The 16,054-nt window shown below is 56.3% G+C and overlaps 3 protein-coding genes across 3 annotated transcripts in view; 1 reads left to right on the top strand and 2 right to left on the bottom strand.

Annotated features, from left to right (window-relative positions):
* Positions 1-15,347, top strand: part of LOC119698256 (NAD(P)(+)--arginine ADP-ribosyltransferase 2-like) — a 202,465-nt gene extending 187,118 nt beyond the window's left edge. The window contains exon 2 of the mRNA XM_038129970.1: positions 14,548-15,347. Coding sequence (XP_037985898.1) covers positions 14,582-15,331 — 750 coding nt within the window. The 5' untranslated portion in view covers positions 14,548-14,581 and the 3' untranslated portion in view covers positions 15,332-15,347. The remainder of the gene's footprint in view (positions 1-14,547) is intronic.
* Positions 3,200-5,293, bottom strand: LOC119698252 (erythroblast NAD(P)(+)--arginine ADP-ribosyltransferase-like). Its single transcript, XM_038129964.1, has 2 exons — positions 4,158-5,293; positions 3,200-3,756 (listed from the first exon to the last, which is right to left on the bottom strand). Exons 1-2 carry the CDS (start codon positions 5,266-5,268, stop codon positions 3,671-3,673), a joined length of 1,197 nt encoding a protein of 398 aa, XP_037985892.1. The 5' UTR covers positions 5,269-5,293; the 3' UTR covers positions 3,200-3,670.
* Positions 9,565-10,730, bottom strand: LOC119698257 (NAD(P)(+)--arginine ADP-ribosyltransferase 2-like). Its single transcript, XM_038129972.1, has one exon. It carries the CDS (start codon positions 10,728-10,730, stop codon positions 9,981-9,983), a length of 750 nt encoding a protein of 249 aa, XP_037985900.1. The 3' UTR covers positions 9,565-9,980.
* Positions 15,348-16,054: the final 707 nt, after the last annotated feature.

The raw sequence follows: 16,054 nt of genomic DNA on the forward strand, positions 1-16,054 counted from the left end.
ACCCTGGGGTGCAGGGCTGGCCTGAGGAGGTGCTGTGGGTGCCCCTGCCCAGCCCCGAGCTCCCTCCAGGATGGGCCCCGGGGGTTGGGATGGAGCCAAGGGGGAGCGTGGGGAGGGGGAGCACCCCTGGGGGCTCCTGTCCTGGCACGGGGGGCTGGGAGGGAGCCCTGATCCAGCCCTGATCCAGAGGAACTGAGCCGAGCCCGTGCCCTGGAATTCCACAGCACTGGGATCCAGCGGCAGGAAATCCTGTTACCTAAGAAATGCAAATTAAGCAGGATGATCTCCAGGGAACTGCAGCCGGGAATTCCGGGCCCGGCCTCCCTCTGGGGTTGCTGCCAAGCCTGGGGATGTCCCGCGGCAGAGCCCGGGAAAGCACCCGGGGCTGGAATGGCTCAGCCTGGAGCGCGGCCAGCCTGGAGCACGGCTGCGTGTGCACAGCTGGCACCTTGGGGTGCTGGGGCTGTGCCGGCTGGGATGCGGGATTCGGGATGCTGGGGGCTGTGCCAGCTGGGATGCAGGGATTCGGGATGCTGGGGGCTATGGCAGCTGGAGTTTGGGATGCAGGGATTCGGGATACTGTGCCACAGCAGCTGGGGTTTGGGATTTTGGGATGCTGTGCCACAGCAGCTGGGATGCAGGGATTCAGGATGCTGGGGGCTGTGGCAGCTGGAGTTTGGGATGCAGGGATTCAGGATGCTGGGGGCTGTGGCAGCTGGAGTTTGGGATGCAGGGATTCAGGATGCTGTGCCACAGCAGCTGGGATGCAGGGATTTGGGATGCTGTGCCTACAGCAGCTGGGATGCAGGGATTCGGGATGCTGGGGGCTGTGGCAGCTGGAGTTTGGGATGCAGGGATTCAGGATGCTGTGCCTACAGCAGCTGGGATTTGGGATGCAGGGATTCGGGGATGCTGTGCCACAGCAGCTGGGATTTGGGATGCAGGGATTCGGGATGCTGTGCCACAGCAGCTGGGATTTGGGATGCAGGGATTTGGGATGCTGTGCCACAGCAGCTGGTATTTGGGATGCAGGGATTCGGGATGCTGTGGCTACAGCAGCTGGGATTTGGGATGCAGGGATTCGGGATGCTGTGGCTACAGCAGCTGGGATTTGGGATGCAGGGATTCGGGATGCTGTGCCACAGCAGCTGGAGTTTGGGATGCAGGGATTTTGGGATGCTGTGGCTACAGCAGCTGGGATTTGGGATGCAGGGATTCGGGATGCTGTGCCACAGCAGCTGGGATTTGGGATGCAGGGATTCGGGATGCTGGGGGCTGTGGCAGCTGGAGTTTGGGATGCAGGGATTCGGGATGCTGTGCCACAGCAGCTGGTATTTGGGATGCAGGGATTCGGGATGCTGTGGCTACAGCAGCTGGGATTTGGGATGCAGGGATTCGGGATGCTGTGGCTACAGCAGCTGGGATTTGGGATGCAGGGATTTGGGATGCTGTGCCACAGCAGCTGGGGATTGGGATTTTGGGATTTTGGGATGCTGTGCCACAGCAGCTGGGATGCAGGGATTCAGGATGCTGGGGGCTGTGGCAGCTGGAGTTTGGGATGCAGGGATTCGGGGATGCTGTGCCACAGCAGCTGGGATTTGGGATGCAGGGATTTGGGATGCTGTGCCACAGCACCTGGGGTTTGGGATGCAGGGATTTGGGATGCTGTGCCACAGCAGCTGGGATTTGGGATGCAGGGATTCGGGGATGCTGTGCCACAGCACCTGGGGTTTGGGATGCAGGGATTCGGGGATGCTGTGCCACAGCAGCTGGGATGCAGGGATTCGGGGATGCTGTGCTACAGCACCTGGGGATTGGGATGCAGGGATTTTGGGATACTGGAGTTTTGGGATGCCATGTCTACAGCAGCTGGGATTTTGGGGTGCAGAGATTTAGGGATGCTGGGATTTTGGGATATAGGGATTTTGGGATGCTGTGGCTACAGCAGCTGGGATTTTGGGATGCAGGGATTTTAGGATGCAGGGATTTAGGGATGCTGGGATTTTTGGATGCTGTGACTACAGCAGCTGGGGTTTGGTTACAGCATTTCGGGATGCTGTGGCTACAGCAGCTTTGCTGCTGCCTCTGACAGCCCCGAGCTTTCAGGGGTAGCTGCACAAATCACTGAGCAGCTGTGTTTGGGGCCATGTCAAAGAAGGCTCTGGTGTTCTGGGAAAACATCCCAAAAATGCAGGGGTTCAGCGCGGGAGAGCCGCTGCGCCCAGCGGGCAGCGCTGCTCACACCTGCATGGACAGCCAGACCTGCTCGCCTGTCAGGGCAGGCCACTGACCCCAAACCACCCCAAACCACCTGGCTCTGACCTGCAGGAACCAAGCAGGGAAGCAACCAAATCCTTCAGGCAGTGGGACCACTGAGGGCTTGGAGCTCCTGTCACAAGGATCCATCCAATACAATTTTGGACCGGATCCATACCGATCCTCTCCTTCTGTCCCCGGGAGGAGGTGACTGTTTCAACCCTGGCCGTGTCCAAGGCCAGGCTGGGCGAGTCCTGAAGCAGCCTGGGCCAGGGGAAGATGTCCCTGCCCATGGCAGGGCTGGCACCGCACGGGCTTGAAGGTGGCTCCATCCCAAACCATGGCAGAGCCCCCGGGGCCGGGATGGGGCGGGGCGGGCGCTCGGCAGCGCCAGCAGCTCGTGCTGCCGCCTGCTGTTGGCACCCGGAACTGCAGCTGGGGGCGGCGCATGCGCAGTGCTGCTGATTGCCCGCGCTCGCTGCTGCCCTCCGGTGGACAATTCCCGAACGGCAACTCCAGGAGGTGAGCGGGTAAAGAGGGAAAATCCCTGATTTGAAGGAAAAAAGACTTTCCTGAGCAAAACACCAGGGTTTTTTCATAAACAAATGGGTGGTGCTGCCTCTGTCCCCATTTCCCTATTTTATTTTTCATCTTTCTTCATTCTCTTTTTCTTTTTTTCCTCCCAATACTTCTTCTGAAGAAAGGAACTTTGGAAGACTGATCATTCATACTTTTTTAATTTCACTGAGCAGCTCCCGCCAGCTCTCTCAGCCCTTCCTGGTGCTCCAGACCGTTTTCCAGCTCCATCCCTTCCCTGGACACGCTCCAGCCCCTGCAGGTCCTTTCTCAGGGGCTGCAGTGAATGAGAAAAAACAGAGGAACATTTCTCCAACACATCCTTGAAGGTCAGGGTTTGAAAAATAAAGTTGCCTCTAACAAAAACTCCAGGAACTGCTTTATTTTATGAAATGTGGCGCCCTGCAGGAAAAGCATTAAAGGAGCAGTAGTGGATACATCAGGCGAGCCAGCAGCAAATTTTGGTAAACTTTTGATGCACCAGCTGAGCAAGGATCAAGTTTTTGATACATTTTTTATACAGCGGGTGAGTAAGCGGCAATTTTTTACTACATCAGGTGAGGCAGCCCCCCTTGTGCTGGTCCTGCTGCCCTGGCACCGCTCCCTCGCTGGGCAGCTCTTGGAGGGGCATTTCCAGGATGGACGCCTTGTTACTGTGACCATGGTGACCCCACTGGCAATAATGGCCACAGTGGTCACAGTGGTCACAGTGGCCAGAGAGTACCCAGGGGCCTCGATAGCCTTGGTGGCCTCATTTCTCCTGGGGTCCTGGTGACCTTCATGATCATGGTGGCCACAGTGGCCCCCAAGACCACAGTGACCTTGGTGGCTGTGTGGCTCAGAGGGTTCCAATGGCCACTGCCACAGCCACGGTAGCCAGGAGAAGCCCCCCAAGGTGGGGGGAGTTCCTGGGGAGGCTCCCACCTGTGGGGACAAAGAGAGGGGTCAGGGGGACCATGGGGTGAAGGGGTCAGGGGGAGAGGGACAGGGCTGATGGGGGGTCCTGAGAGTGTGGGATGTCAGAGGGGGCCATAATGAGGTCCCTTTCCCCTGTGCCCAACCATGGCTGGCCTTGTCCTCCAAACCCCAGTGGGTGTCCCCAGCACTGGGTGTCCCTGTCCCACTCACCTGGCACTGGGTGTCCCTGTCCCCTGTGCCCAAGCAATGCTGTCCCTGTCCTTGTCCCCAGCTCTGGGCGCCCTGCCTCCCAGCCACAGTGGGTGTCCCTGTGCCCTCTGGGCCATGGGTGTCCCCAGCACCGTCTGTCCTTGTCCCCAACCCTCACTGAGTGTCCCCATGCCCCCAGGTTGTTCCCATGATGTCACCTCGCAGCCACTCGCAGTTGTAGTTGCTGAAGGTCCCAGTGGAGCGAAGCCCAATGTTCATCGTGCTTCCTTCTGTGTTGACATCAGTGACCTCAAAGGTCTCAAAGGGTGGGATCAGCACCTCCTGGCACCCAGGATTGTAGGAGAAATTATAGATGCCGACGCCGTGGCACGTGTGCACCTGGAACATCGTGTCAGTCCCATAATGCTTGGCCACCGTTTTGTTCAGCGACGACGAAGCGAATTGACCGAAGCGGACTTTAGCACCTGTGTTCACCTCAAACTGGTAACTCTTCACCCCTCGGAACACGTCCAGACACTTTTTAGGGCTTCTCAGCTTCTGGAGGGCGTCGGTCAGCAGGAAATGCAGAGTTTTGAAGTGGAAGTTATCCCGGTATTCCTGGCTGGAGTTTCCAGCCTCGCGCACGGCTTCATTGAACTCCTTGTACATGTCCTCCATTGTGTAGACCATGAGGGCGATGGCCTGGTCTTTGGTCAGAGTGGGTGAACTGAAACCTCGTTCCTGCAACACGGCCACAGCCTTCACCCAGGCCCGGGTAAAATTGTCATTCTTGAGGAAATCAGAGCTCCTGAGTTCTGGCAACTTCTCAGTCATTTTATCCCTACAGTTCAGGTACTGGTCATCAAAGGAGTTCTTGGCCATGTCCAGGGGCACCACCGTGATGGCCGCAGTGGCCACGGTCACTGCCAGCAGTGCCAGGGTCTGAGCCAGGGGCACCATGGAGAAGAGAGGCCACAGGGACCAGTGTGGGACACTGCGGGAAACAGAGGGGACACAGAGGACAGACTGTGTGACATAGGGAAGACATTGGAGGACACCAAGGGATGCTGAGGGGACACTGTTGGGACAGAGGGGGTGCTGAGGGACATGGTGGGACATCGGGAATCTTCCTTGGTGAGGGGCTGGGGAGGAAGAGTGTGGTTGGCCCAGGGAGACTGAGGGCAGCCCTGGCCAGGAGGCCCCTGGACATGTTCCGGAACCGGATCTCAAATCCTGGGGCTCCTCCTGGATGCCCCAGTGACCCCCAGACCCCCCGACTCCCAATCCCACTCCCACAGCTCTATATGCCCCCTCAAGCTGTCTTGTCATTCCTCCTGCAGGACCCTTACTCAAATCCTGGTGTCACTTCCTTACCCCCCCTAGTAACCCCTGTGACCCCCAGACTCTCAATCCCACTCCCATAGTTCTGTGTCCCCCCGTCCTGGTGTTTCCCAGTGCCTCCATTACCCCAATCCCTCTCCCAAGCCCTTGTACCCCTCCCGGTGACCCCATGTCCCCCAGGACCCTGACCCAAGGTTTGGGGTCCCCAATGGGTCCCACTTGTCCCTGTCCCCTCCACCCCTTACCCGAATCCCACTCTCAGTCCCATGACCACCCTGGTGACCCCTGGACCCTGATCCAGTCCCATGTGCCCCCCCAAGTGTCCCCCACTACCCCACTGCCACTCCCATGGTCCTGTATCCACCATTGCTGCCCCTGGACCACCCCAGGACCTCAGTCCCTTGACACCCCTAGTTCCCCCCAAGACCCCAATCCCACAGCCCCATGGTCCCCCCCAAGGGTCCCCCAGTCACAGATATTGAAATTGGCTGGAGTGAACTCCCTGATGGATCTGGAGGTATCAGAAAGCCGGAATTCTTTATCCGCTCGGACTCACAGCAGATCTCTGCTGGTCCTGCAGGCCAGGAGGGACTTTGCCATGGGGTATTTATCCATCATAATTATAATTATTCATGAAAACGTGACCCTTATCTAATAGAGAAACCAGCACTGTTCCTGTAAATAATCTGCATGGCTCTGCCTCTTTTAGGAAATAATTTTTTATTGTCCTGGAGAGTCATAAAAATCGGGTGTCAGTGTGTAGTTTTCCCTGAGTTCCCCAATATCCCAGATGACCTTGTCTCAAACTTTTGCTTTGGGCCGGCGCTGCTCCTTCTGTGTTACAGAACTTGCCAAAAACCCCTCACTGGAGTTCCCTTTATCTCTTTCTCCACAGGTTCCAGCAACCTCTGCCCTGCTGTGTTCACAGCTTTACATCCTTTTGTTGTTTTTTGTCCGTTCATCTTTAAGCTGAACCCAGCACCATTTAGGGATCAGAAACTTTCTGTTCTCTCTCTTATTGCTCCCCCCTCAGGACGCCAATCCCACTGTCCCATGTCCCCCCAGTTCCCCCCAGTCCCCGTCCCCACTGCTCACCGAGTTGTTGCCACACCTCAGATACCAGCTGGGGTCCCCTGTCAGGTGACATCTGCGGAGGATCAGCAATGGGACATCACGCCATGATCGATATGATCAAGTGAAGCCAAATTTATTACAAGAACAAGCTGTATTTATGCTGTGCTCTGCTGTTCACACGCCCCAAGCTAATACATTCTTCTTTCTGCATGCCTCTCGCTGTGGTTTATTGTTCTGCCTTCATGCGCTCCGCTGTGGTTTTTTGCTTTGTCACCTTAGCTTGCCTCGCTTCCTGGACTTGTTTTTCTCCTGAGTGGGCTGTTCCTGTTTTCAAGCTATCGGGGACCCTGTGAAATTCTACTCAGACCCCATAAAGGCTGACTAGGGGACTATGTCCATTTTCCTGCAAAAATCCCTCAAAAACCATCCCTGTAGGCACCGTGAACCTGAGGCTGATCCCTTGAGGGAGTGCCTGGGGGACTTCCCTGGCCTTGTTGGTGTGGCTGGAGAAGTTCTGGACCCCAAAAACAGGATCCACCAACACCAGGAAATACCTGAGCCTGTGTTGGAGTGGTAGCTCAGAAAATCCATTTGTCAGTAATCCCTGGGAGTGTTTCCTCTTTCAGTGATGCCTGGAGGTGATGGTTTGAATCCAAAGGGTTCTTTTGAAAACACATCAGGCATTGCTCTGTAACAGACCTGACAGTTTTGTCCCGTGGGATTGGGGTCCGGGGTGGTTGGGCAATAAGAGAGAGAATAGAAAGTTTGAGTTCTCCTGAAGGCGCTGGATAGGGGTTAATGAAGAACTAGCAAAAAACAATAAAGGGATGTAAAAGTGTGGACAGGGAAGAGCAAAAGTGGCTGGAAGCTGCGGAGAAAGAGATAAAGGGCACTCCTGTGAGGGTTTTTTGGCAAATTTTGTAACACAGAAGGAGCAGTGTCTGCTGAAAGTGAAAGTTCAAGCTCAGGTCATCCAGGATATTGGGGCACTCAGCGAAAACCACACTGAGAAAACTCATTTTGATGACTCTGCAGGACCAAAAAAGGATTTCCAGAAATTATTAACAGGAAATGTGAAGTTTCTGTACTTGGTGAGGGACGCATTGTAATAAAGAAGTTCAACGATGCCATGCGCATGGCCGGGCGCTCCAGCCAGGAATACCGGGACAACTTCCACTCCAAGCACTGCATTTCCTGCTGACCGACGCCCTGGCCACCCCGAGGGACACTCTGAAAGGGCAGTTCGGGACGCGTTCCAGTGCGTGTGTGGGGTCCGGTTTGACACACAGCGTGGCGACACCATCCGGTTCAGTGAATTCACATCAACGTGGCCGAGCAAACCAAGTGGCCCGTGCTTTGGAAAGGAGACGGTGTTTGAGGTGTGCGTATGCCATGGTGTGGACATCCACTTCTTCTCCGGAAATCCAGGAGTCAGGGGGTGTTGATCCCACCCTTCGAGATCTTTGAGGTCACCACAATAACATAACCATACATCAACAAAACTTTTCTCACACTATATTAATCCCTTAATTGTGGGAGCCAATCATCACATTACCAATCAATAACAAAGCTGTGGCCGCCTCACTCCTGAAAGGATTCAAGGCCAGGCTGGGCGGGTCCTGGAGCAGCCTGGCCCAGGGCAAGATGTCCCTGCCCATGGCAGAGCTGGCCCTGGACGGGCTTGAAGGTGGCTCCATCCCAAAGCATGGCAGAGCCCCCGGGGCCGGGATGGGGCGGGGCAGGCGCTCGGCAGCGCCAGCAGCTCGTGCTGCCGCCTGCTGTTGGCACCCGGAACTGCAGCTGGGGGCAGCGCATGCGCGGTGCCGCTGATTGACCGCGCTCGCTGCTGCCCTCCGGTGGACAATTCCCAAACCGCAACTGCCAGAATCCCCAAATCCCAGAATGGGTCAGGCTGGAAGGACCCAGAGTGGGCACCTGGCCCAACCTCCCACCTCAGGCAGCATCGTCCCTGAGATCAGGACTGGGTCCCGAGCAGACCAGAACGGGAAACAGCACTGGGCAGAGCTGGACACAGCACTCTTATGTGCCTCACTGGGAAGGGCAGAGGGGCCCCGATCACTCCCTGACCTTCTCACCCCATTTTTCCTGATGCCCCCTGGATCCCTCCTGGTCCCAGACCACACAGCCAGCTCCACTGGTCACCCACCAGCACGCCCAGGTCCTTCTCCAGAGCTGCCCCAGCAGGGGCAGCTGCCCCACCCAGCCTAAACTAGCACTGGGGACTGTCCCTCTCCAGGGACAGGACCTGCCCTTGCCCTCTTGAACCTCCCAGTTTCCAGCCTTTAAGGTCCCCCTAAAGTGCAGGATGTGGCAGGATGCTCTGCCTGGAATGTGCCCAAGGGACAGTGCCCCATTTGTGGCCATCGGGGCTTCATTGGGAGGGGTCTTGTGCTGATTTTGTTGCTGAATTGGATTAAAGTCTGCCCAGATCCCCTACCCTGAATTGACAACTGAGGGTGAAGCACCAGAGCTGGGCCTGGCCGTCCATCACCTGACTCTGGGAATGTCCAGTCCCCTCTCAGACAGAGATTCCTCTGCCTATTCCTGCTGGGAATGAAATGTGTGTGAGATTCCTCCCTCGGGAAGGGGATGCTCCCCAAGGATTCTCCTCAAGACAGAGAGAAAGAGATGCTCCCACGAGTGTTGGTGTGCAGAGTGACATCAGCCCTGCTTAAGAATTATCACTTCTGCTGGCTTTGTCAGAATTATTTATTGGAATTGTTTTGATAGAATTATTTATTTGAATTTATTTTCACAATGGCCATGGTGGGCACAGGGGGCACAGTGGCTGTGGTTGCCATGTGGCTGAGGGTATCTTGGTGATCATGGTGGCCATGGCTGCCACAGTGACCACAGTAACCTTGGTGACCTTGGTGGCCTCGTGGCTCAGAGGATCCTGGTGGTCACTGCCAGGACCATGGTGGCCTGGAGGCGTTCTCTGAAGAGGAAAGGTTCCATTGGAATGCTCCCACCTGGGGGACAAAGAGGGATGCCAGGGGGACCATGTGGGGAGTCAGGGGGTCAGGGACAGCCTTAATGGGGGGTTAGGGGTGGCAGGTGATATGGGGCCCATGAGGTGACAGGTGTCAGGATGTCATGGGGGAGGAGTGGGGCTGGGTAGGTCAGGGGTGGTCATAGTGGGCTTAGGGGTGACAGGGGTCAGGGGAAGTAAGGGGGTGCCATCGGGGGTGACAGGGTGTAACAGAGGTTCAGAGAGTGCCACGTAGGGCCCGGCCTCACCTGTGTCCAGCACACAGGGCGTGTCCCCCCAGCACTACCTTTGGAAGGGAGGGATAGGGTCAGTATGGGTGGGGCCCAGTCTCTGTCCTCCCTTGGCTGAGGTGTTCGTGTCACTGTCCCCTCCCAGAAGTGGGAATCCCAATCCCGGTGACCTTTCATGGGCATTCCTGTCCCCATGCCCACAGTGGGTGCCCCCCAAACTTGGTGTCACCAGAACTGGGTGTCCTTCCCCTCCCAAACACTGTAGGTGTCCCAGTCTACCATGCCCAGCGAGTATCATTGTCCCCTGTGCCTTATCATGGGTGTCCCCAGGGCCACAGTGGATGGTGTCCCCACCGTGCCAGACTGTCCCCTGTGCTGTCACCTCACTGCCACTCGCAGTTGTATTTGCTGAATGTCCCGGCGGAGCGGAGACTGATCCATGTCCTCCTCCCATTCTGGGTGACTTTTGTGACCTCAAAGGTCTCGAAGGGTGGGATCAGCACCTCCTCCTCCCCTGGATACATGGAAAACTGCTGGATGTCCACGCCATGGCACGTGTGCACCTCAAAAATAGTGTCTTTCCCAAAGTGCAGCGCAACCTCTTTTCGGGACGAAGTCGATGTGAATTGACCAAACCGGACCCTCTGGCCACGCCGTGCCTGGAAACGAATGTCACGCACACCCCGGAACACGTGGTGACACTTCGTTTTCTGAGCGTGCCTCAGTGTCACCAGGGCATCAGTCAGCAGGAAATGCAGCATTTTGAAGTGGAAGTTGTTCCGGTATTCCTGGAGGGAGCGCCCAGCTGCACGCACGGCAGCGTTGAACTCCATGTACACATGCTGTGACGTGTATGCCAGGAGAGCCACGGCCTGCCACTGGGACGCCAGAGGGGACACAGGAGAGCCCCGCTTGTGCCACTCAGCCTCGGCCTTCACCCAGCCATTGGCAAAGCGAGGATTCTTCTGGTACTCGAAGCTGTAGAGTGATGGCAACGCTGCAATCATGGCAGGGCCACAGCCCCGGTACTGGTCATCAAAGGAATCCCGGGCCATGTCCAGGGGCACCACCTTGATGGCCACGGTGGCCACGGTCATTGCCAGCAGCGCCAGAGAGTGAGCCAGGAGGGCCATGGCGGGGAGGCTTCACTGGGACCAGTGTGGGACACTGGGAGACAAAGAGGGACACACTGAGGGGACAAATAAAGCAACAGCAACACATGGGAAGGGTTCCTCTGTGAGGGGCTGAGGAGGGAGGGGGGTTAGCCCTTGGAGGTGGGGGAGGGGCACCTTTGGCTAGAACACCCCTGGACACATCCTGGGATGATGAGCCCAAATCCTGGGGTCATTCCTGGATTGCCCTCAGAAGCCCAGGACAGCAATCCCACTCCCATGGTCCCATGCCCTCAATCCTTAGAGACCTCCTGGAACCCCAGGAACTCCATTCAAATTCTGGGGTCACTCCCTGTGCCCCCAGCAGTGTCCCCCTGGACCCACCTCTGTGTCCCCCCCAGTGTCGTCCCTGTGCCCACAAGCCCCACAACCCTACTCCCAGTCTGACATCAGTTCCCCCGCTAGTGTCACCCCAGCCCAAACCGTGGGAACAATCCCTGACCTCCCCAGTGTCCCCTCTGTGCCCCACCTGGCCCCCTCCCAATCCAAGTCCTGTGTTTACCTTCTGATGTCCCCTCAGTGTTGTCCAGGAACTCAATCCTGCTCCCAGCCCTCTGCAGCCCTCTTGTGAACTGCAGCCCCTCACGATCTGCACCCCTCAGCCACTGCCTCACCCCCCCTCCCCCAGTATTGCCCTGATCCCTCTCCAAGACCCAAATCCCAGTCCCACTCCCATTACCCATTTCATGTCATGCCAGAACCCCAGCCCAAATCCAGAGGTCGCCCCCTACCCCCCAGAATGTGCCCATTGAGCCCCCGATGGCCCCACTCCACAATCCCAGTCCCATTTTCCTCCCTCAAGTGTCCCCAGTGTCCCCCCAGTACCCAATACCGAAATCAGCCGGAGTGAACTCCCTGATGGAACTGCAGGTATCAGAAAGCTGGAATTCTTTATCAGCTCACACTCACAGCAGATCTCTCCTGGTCCTGCCGGTCAAGGGGGATTTGGCCATGGGGTATTTATCCACCACAATGATAAATATTCATTAGAAGGGGCTTCTTAGCTAATGCAGAATCATCACTTTCTCTGGAAATAATTTGCAAGGCTCTGCCTCTTTCTGGAAGTCCTTTTATGGCACTGGAGGGTCACCCAAAGGGGTTTCTGGGTGTGGGTTTCACTGAGTGCCCCAATATGCCAGATGACCTTTCCTGCAACTTCTGCTTTGTGCAGGCGCTGCTCCTTCTGTGGCCAAGAACGTGCAAAAGACCCTCACTGGAGTCTCCTTTATCTGTTTCTCCAGGAATTCCATCCACATTGACCCTAGGTACCCACACTTCTACCAAACTTTTCTTGCTTTTGCCCATTCATCTTTGAGCTCCATCCAGCACTACTGAGGGATCTGGAATTTTCTTTCTCTCTCTTACTGCTCACAGCCCAGATCCCCAATCCCACTCCCACAGTCCCATGCAAATGTAGGAACTCACTTGACATCTACTTTGAGAATTGCTTATGCCCATGGAGCCATATGGAGAGACAGAAGTCAATTAACAGCACAGAGATTTCCAATTAAATAAAAAGAAGAATTATTCTCCCTTCTTGAATCCACCCAGCTGCCCAAAGAAGTGGCTGCACTGAAATCCAGGGCACACCAGCTTGGGGATTGACAAATCCCTGTGGGAAATAGACTTGCAATAAAGCTGCATGAGAGGTTCTGCAACAAAGCATCCTGGTGTTAATTCCTGAGAAAGGAATTTCACCACCAGAGGTGAGGTCTGGATAGAGTTGGGCAGGTTGAAAATTGGCTGCTTATCTAAAAGCCCACAATAAACAGGGTGGCTGCGTGGGTGAGAGGTAACTCCAATAACCAGGTCAGGCCCTTCCCTGCTGATGCTGCAATTTGTAAAGGAGAAAAGCAGCAGCAAAGCTCTGGGAATTGATGCGACGGGGACCGGTCTGTGGCCTCAGATCCTCAGTGTCCCATAGGGCAAAATTGTCATGTCTGTTACAGAGCAATGCCTGATGTGTTTTCAAAAGAACCCTTTGAACTCAAAATCATCACCTTCAGGCATCACTGAAAGAGGAATCACTCCTGGGAATTACTGGCAAATTGATTTTCTGAGCTACCATGCCAACATGGGCTGAGATATCTCCTGGTGTTGGTCGATCCCTTTTTTGGGGTCCAGAACTTCTCCTGCCACACCAGCAAGGCCAGGGAAGTCACCCAGGCACTCCCCCAAGGGATCTTCTCCAGTCTCGAGGTGCCTACAGGGATGGCATTTGATAGGGGAGCCCAAGTGGTATCTGAGGTGTGGCAGCAACTCAGTGAGCAGCTGGGAGTGGGACTGGGGGAGACTGATGGGACATGGGACTGTGTGATTTGGGTCATGGGCAGTGAGCAATAAGAGAGAGAATAGAAAGTTTCAGATCCCTCAGTGGTGCTGGATTGAGTTTACAGATGAATGGGCAAAAGCAATAAAAGGAGGTAGAAGTGTGGATACCCAAGATAAACGTGGATAGAATTCCTGGAGAAACAGATAAAGGAACTCCAGTGATGGTCTTTTGCAAGTTCTTGACCACAGAACGTGCAGCGCCTGCAAAAAGCAGAAGTTGCAGGAAAGGTCATCTGGCATATTGGGGCACTCAGTGAAACCCACACCCAGAAACCCCTTTGGGTGACCCTCCAGTGCCATAAAAGGACTTCCAGAAAGAGGCAGAGCCTTGCAAATTATTTCCAGAGAAAGTGATGATTCTGCATTAGCTAAGAAGCCCCTTCTAATGAATATTTATAATCAGGATGGATAAATACCCCATGGCCAAATTCCCCCCCTGAGCTGGAGGACCAGGAGGGATCTGCTGTGAGTGTGAGCTGATAAAGAATTCCAGCTTTCTGATACCTGCAGTTCCATCAGGGACTTCAATCCAGCTGATTTTGGTATCACGGGCTGGGGACACACTGGGGACACTTGTGGGAGGGGCATGGGACTGGGATTGTGGAGTGGGACCATGGGGGGCTCCAGGGAACATTGTGGGGGCAGAGGGTGACCCCCAGATTTGGGTTGGAGTTCTGGAGTGAAATCAAAATGATCATGGGACTTGGAGTGGAATTGGGGCCTGGGAGAGGGCTATTTCAGAAGGAGGACCACGGGGTGGGTGAGGGAGTGGGTTTAGACATTTAGTTGAGGTTTGTAATCAGCCAGGCATCACGAGAGGTCTACAGAGGATTGGGAGCAGCATTGGGGACCAGGGGAGCACTGGGGAGACTCCAGAAGGGTAAACACAGGACTGGGATTGGGACGGGGGGCTGATGAAGCACTGGGGGGACACTGGGGAGGTCAGGGATTGTCCTCAAGGTTTGGGAGGGGAACTGCAAAGGGGCTGGGGTGACACTATGGGAGGAAGTGACACAGGACTGGGAGTGGGGTTGTGGGGCTTTTGGGCACAGGAATGACACTGGGTGGGACACAGTAGTGGGGTCCATGGAGGGCATTTTGGGAGTGGGATTGGAGTCCTGGGGGGCACTGCTGGGGGAACAGGGAGTGACCCCAGAATTTGAATCATGGTCCTGGGGGGCTGGGAGGCCACAAAGTGTTGAGGATATGAGGCCATGGGAGTGGGAATTATGTCCTGGGGGTGTGTGGGACACTGGGGAGTCCTGGATTGACCCCAGGTTTTCAGATCAGCATTCCAGGAAGTGTCCAGGCATCTTCTAAGCGGAGCTGCCCCCTCTCCCCTGGGCTGAAACCCCCTTCCCCACCTCAGCCCCTCACAAAGGGAGCCTTTGTATGTACCTCTGTCTGCTTGAATTGTCCCTTCAGTGTGTCCCCTTTTGTCCCCCAGTGTCCCACACCAGTCCCAGTGGCTCCTCCCTACCATGGCCCTCCTGGCTCGCACCCTGGCACTGCTGGCAATGACCGTGGCCACTGTGGCCATCAAGGTGGTGCCCCTGGACATGGCCCGGGATTCCTTTGATGACCAGTACCGGGGCTGCGGCCCTGCCATGACGGCAGCGTTGCCAGCCCTCAGCCACACTGAGTTCCAGAAGAATCCTCTCTTCACCCAGACCTGGGTGAAGGCCGAGGCTGAGTGGCGCAAGCGGGGCTCCCCTGTGTCCCCTCTGGCGTCCCCAGCCCAGGCCGTCGCCCTCATGGCCTACACAACTAAGGACATTTACAAGGACTTCAACGCGGCCGTGCGTGCAGCTGGGCGTTCCCGCCAGGAATACCGGAACAACTTCCACTTCAAAACGCTGCATTTCCTGCTGACCAAGGCCCTGGTGACACTGAGGCAGTCTCAGAACGGGCAGTGTCGCCGCGTGTTCCGGGGTGTGCATGATGTCCGGTTCCAGGCACGGCGTGGCCAGAGGGTCCGGTTTGGTCAATTCACATCAACATCGCTGAGCAAAGAGGTTGCCCAGAAATACGGGACGGACACCCTGTTCGAGGTTCGCACGTGCCATGGTGTGGACATCCAGGCTTTTTCCTTCTATCTGAGCAACCGAGAGGTGCTGATCCCTCCATACGAGACCTTTGAGGTCACCAAAGTCACCCGGAATGGGAAGAGGGCATGGATCAGTCTCCGCTCCACTGGGACCTTCAGCAAACACAACTGCGCGTGGCTGTGAGGTGACAGCACAGGGGACAGTCTGAGGTGATGGGGACACCCAGTGTGGCTTTGGGGACACCCATGATATAGCACAGGGGGGCATCGGGACAGGGACAGGGGCACCCACTCTGTGGGTGGGACACGGACATCCATAGCTAGGGACAAGGACAGAGACATCCACGGCTGGGGACACCCAATATCGGGACAGGGGACACACATGACAGGGCACAGGGTGTGAGGACACTCACTTGCCATCTGTGGGGGCACTGACTGAGAGAGTAGAGACAGAGACACCCAGTGCGGGGAAGACCAGGTCTGGGGACAACCACTATGGGCACAGGAGCAAGAACGTCCATGACAGGGCACAGGGAAGGGGGACCCCCACATCTGGGAGGGGACAGGGACAGGAGCACCCCTGCCAGGGGAGGACAGAGATTGGGCCCTGCCTGTACCAACCCTGTCCCTCCCCACCTAATGCAGTGCTGTGGGGGTGGGCCCTGTGTGCTGGATGTGGGTGGGCTAGGACCCCCCATGGTGCTCCCTGAACCCCTGTCACCCCCTGTGACCCCCTATGGCACACCACAACTCCCCCAAATCCCTGTGACCCCTAAGTCCCCAATGTTCTCTCCAACCTCCCTGATCCCTGTACCCCCCTGTGCCCCCATTGACACCCTGTCACCTCATGGCCCCCATCTCGCCTGTCACCTCTAACCCTCCATTATGGCTGTCCGAGGCCCCCTCA

This window comes from Motacilla alba, chromosome 2, assembly GCF_015832195.1.
Source record: "Motacilla alba alba isolate MOTALB_02 chromosome 2, Motacilla_alba_V1.0_pri, whole genome shotgun sequence".
Classification (NCBI taxonomy): domain Eukaryota; kingdom Metazoa; phylum Chordata; class Aves; order Passeriformes; family Motacillidae; genus Motacilla; species Motacilla alba.

What these genes read in the sequence shown, in the direction of transcription:
- LOC119698252 (XM_038129964.1), bottom strand. Translation starts at nt 5,268, where the DNA reads ATGACAAGACAGCTTGAGGGGGCATATAGAGCTGTGGGAGTGGGATTG. An exon ending in CAACTGCGAGTGGCTGCGAG is followed by an intron (nt 3,757 to 4,157) that starts GTGACATCATGG and finishes TTGTCCCCACAG; the next exon opens with GTGGGAGCCTCCCCAGGAAC.
- LOC119698257 (XM_038129972.1), bottom strand. Translation starts at nt 10,730, where the DNA reads ATGGCCCTCCTGGCTCACTCTCTGGCGCTGCTGGCAATGACCGTGGCC.